Source organism: Limulus polyphemus, unplaced genomic scaffold (genome assembly GCF_000517525.1).
Source record: "Limulus polyphemus unplaced genomic scaffold, Limulus_polyphemus-2.1.2 Scaffold872, whole genome shotgun sequence".
Taxonomy (NCBI): Eukaryota; Metazoa; Arthropoda; class Merostomata; order Xiphosura; family Limulidae; genus Limulus; species Limulus polyphemus.
This window is the reverse complement of record NW_013666482.1, coordinates 190,521-192,078: the sequence shown is the minus strand read 5'-3', so window position 1 is coordinate 192,078 and position 1,558 is coordinate 190,521. Positions and strand designations below refer to the sequence as shown.

At 29.7% G+C, this 1,558-nt stretch overlaps 1 protein-coding gene across 1 annotated transcript in view; it reads left to right on the top strand.

The window, feature by feature from the left end:
- LOC106460970 (myotubularin-related protein 13-like) overlaps nt 1–1,558 on the top strand; it is an 89,773-nt gene that overhangs the window by 34,100 nt on the left and 54,115 nt on the right. The window contains exon 16 of the mRNA XM_022387757.1: nt 474–575. Coding sequence (XP_022243465.1) covers nt 474–575 — 102 coding nt within the window. The remainder of the gene's footprint in view (nt 1–473; nt 576–1,558) is intronic.

Sequence of the window (1,558 nt, the reverse complement as noted above, 5' to 3'; positions counted from 1 at the left end):
AATATGTTTTTAATTGTGTACCAGTTTAACGTTGAATATTATTTATGATGTTAACTTTATACACAAGTGCCAAAATACTATAAGGAATGGAAGGAGTTAGTTTTTTACTTGTGTACACAATTTTTATCATCTTAGTTGTTGTAACTAATTATAAGATATATGTAAGCAATTTTTAGTTACCCTATTCATAGGCATGCATTTTTTTAACATCCTAAGGTAACCTTTGGGTATTCTTAACCTATTCACTGCAACTTGGACGTATATTTCCCAGTGCACTGGGAAATGTGTGTCCTAGCTGCAGTGAATGGGTTAAAAATGCCACCGCCATGGTTTTCATAAAGATGTTGCTTTATGTTACGATTGTTTGCATGCTTTTCCTTTACCACCTGCAGTTAAGATCAGCATCTTTTAACATTTTTAGTACATTAAAAAAACCTTTTAATTCTTTTCTGGAAATGTCTTTACAAATGTAGAACAAAGAATTCAGTCCTATGTGGAGTAAAGATATGGTTAACAGGAAATCAACTACATTTAGACCTCCAGAACCTAGTGCCTTGGAAATAGCTGCAGAACAGGTGGGTTACATTTTAACAAGGCACTAAAACTAGGATTACAACTAATACATTTGTGTATTTGCTATTTATTTATCTTATTATTATTATAACCTATTCATCCATGGGATACCCAAGAGTAGATTTGTGATGTGGAAAGTGTAAACAAATCGAACAGTAAGTGACAAAAATAACTTGTTTGGCATCAAAACATTACTTAGAATTTGTTATGGGATTTTGGTTATTATTTACATCATTATAATACTGTTATTGTGTTAAACGTTACAGTTTTTATTTTACATATAAAAATCAATTTCACTTGTACTCATTCATAAGAGTTGTCTAGAACATGAAGTTTTAAATTAATATTTCTGTAATTGATAAAAGATATTCAGATACTACAGTATTTACCAAGTATTTTTGTATCACTGCTGTATGTCTGGTAGATGAATGTGCTTTGCATACATTCAGTATGCAAAGCATTGCATTTTAATCATAAAAAAATAAGATTTAAGATAAATAAAGTGAAAAACCTAAAATCATAAATGATGAAGTTAATATCAGAAAATGCAGATTGTTTCTTAGACCCTTTCCACATGGGTCAAAGGCCATGTCATCTCATTTGTTGACTTGCATTCAAAATTTTATTGAACTACTATTTCATGAATTTATGGCAATAAGTTTGGTATAAACTGTAGATTATAATCCAAATTTTAGTATTATACATTACTCAATTTCTTAGTTTAAAAGTAAATATTAAAAAACGCTTAAACATCGATTTTTGTGTGTCACATGGTATGTTAAATGCAGCACTGGTTCAAATTATGTTTTTGATGTCAAAATACTAAGTCTGTAGTTTCTTACAAATTAGGAACTCAAATTACTGATATTGACAAGGTAGAATATAAAATAAGAACCTCTTATGATTTTCTATTTGGTAAGATATTGCTCATGTAATGAATCAAACACAGTGGCAACCAGCCCACCTCTTTCCAATTTTGGAAATG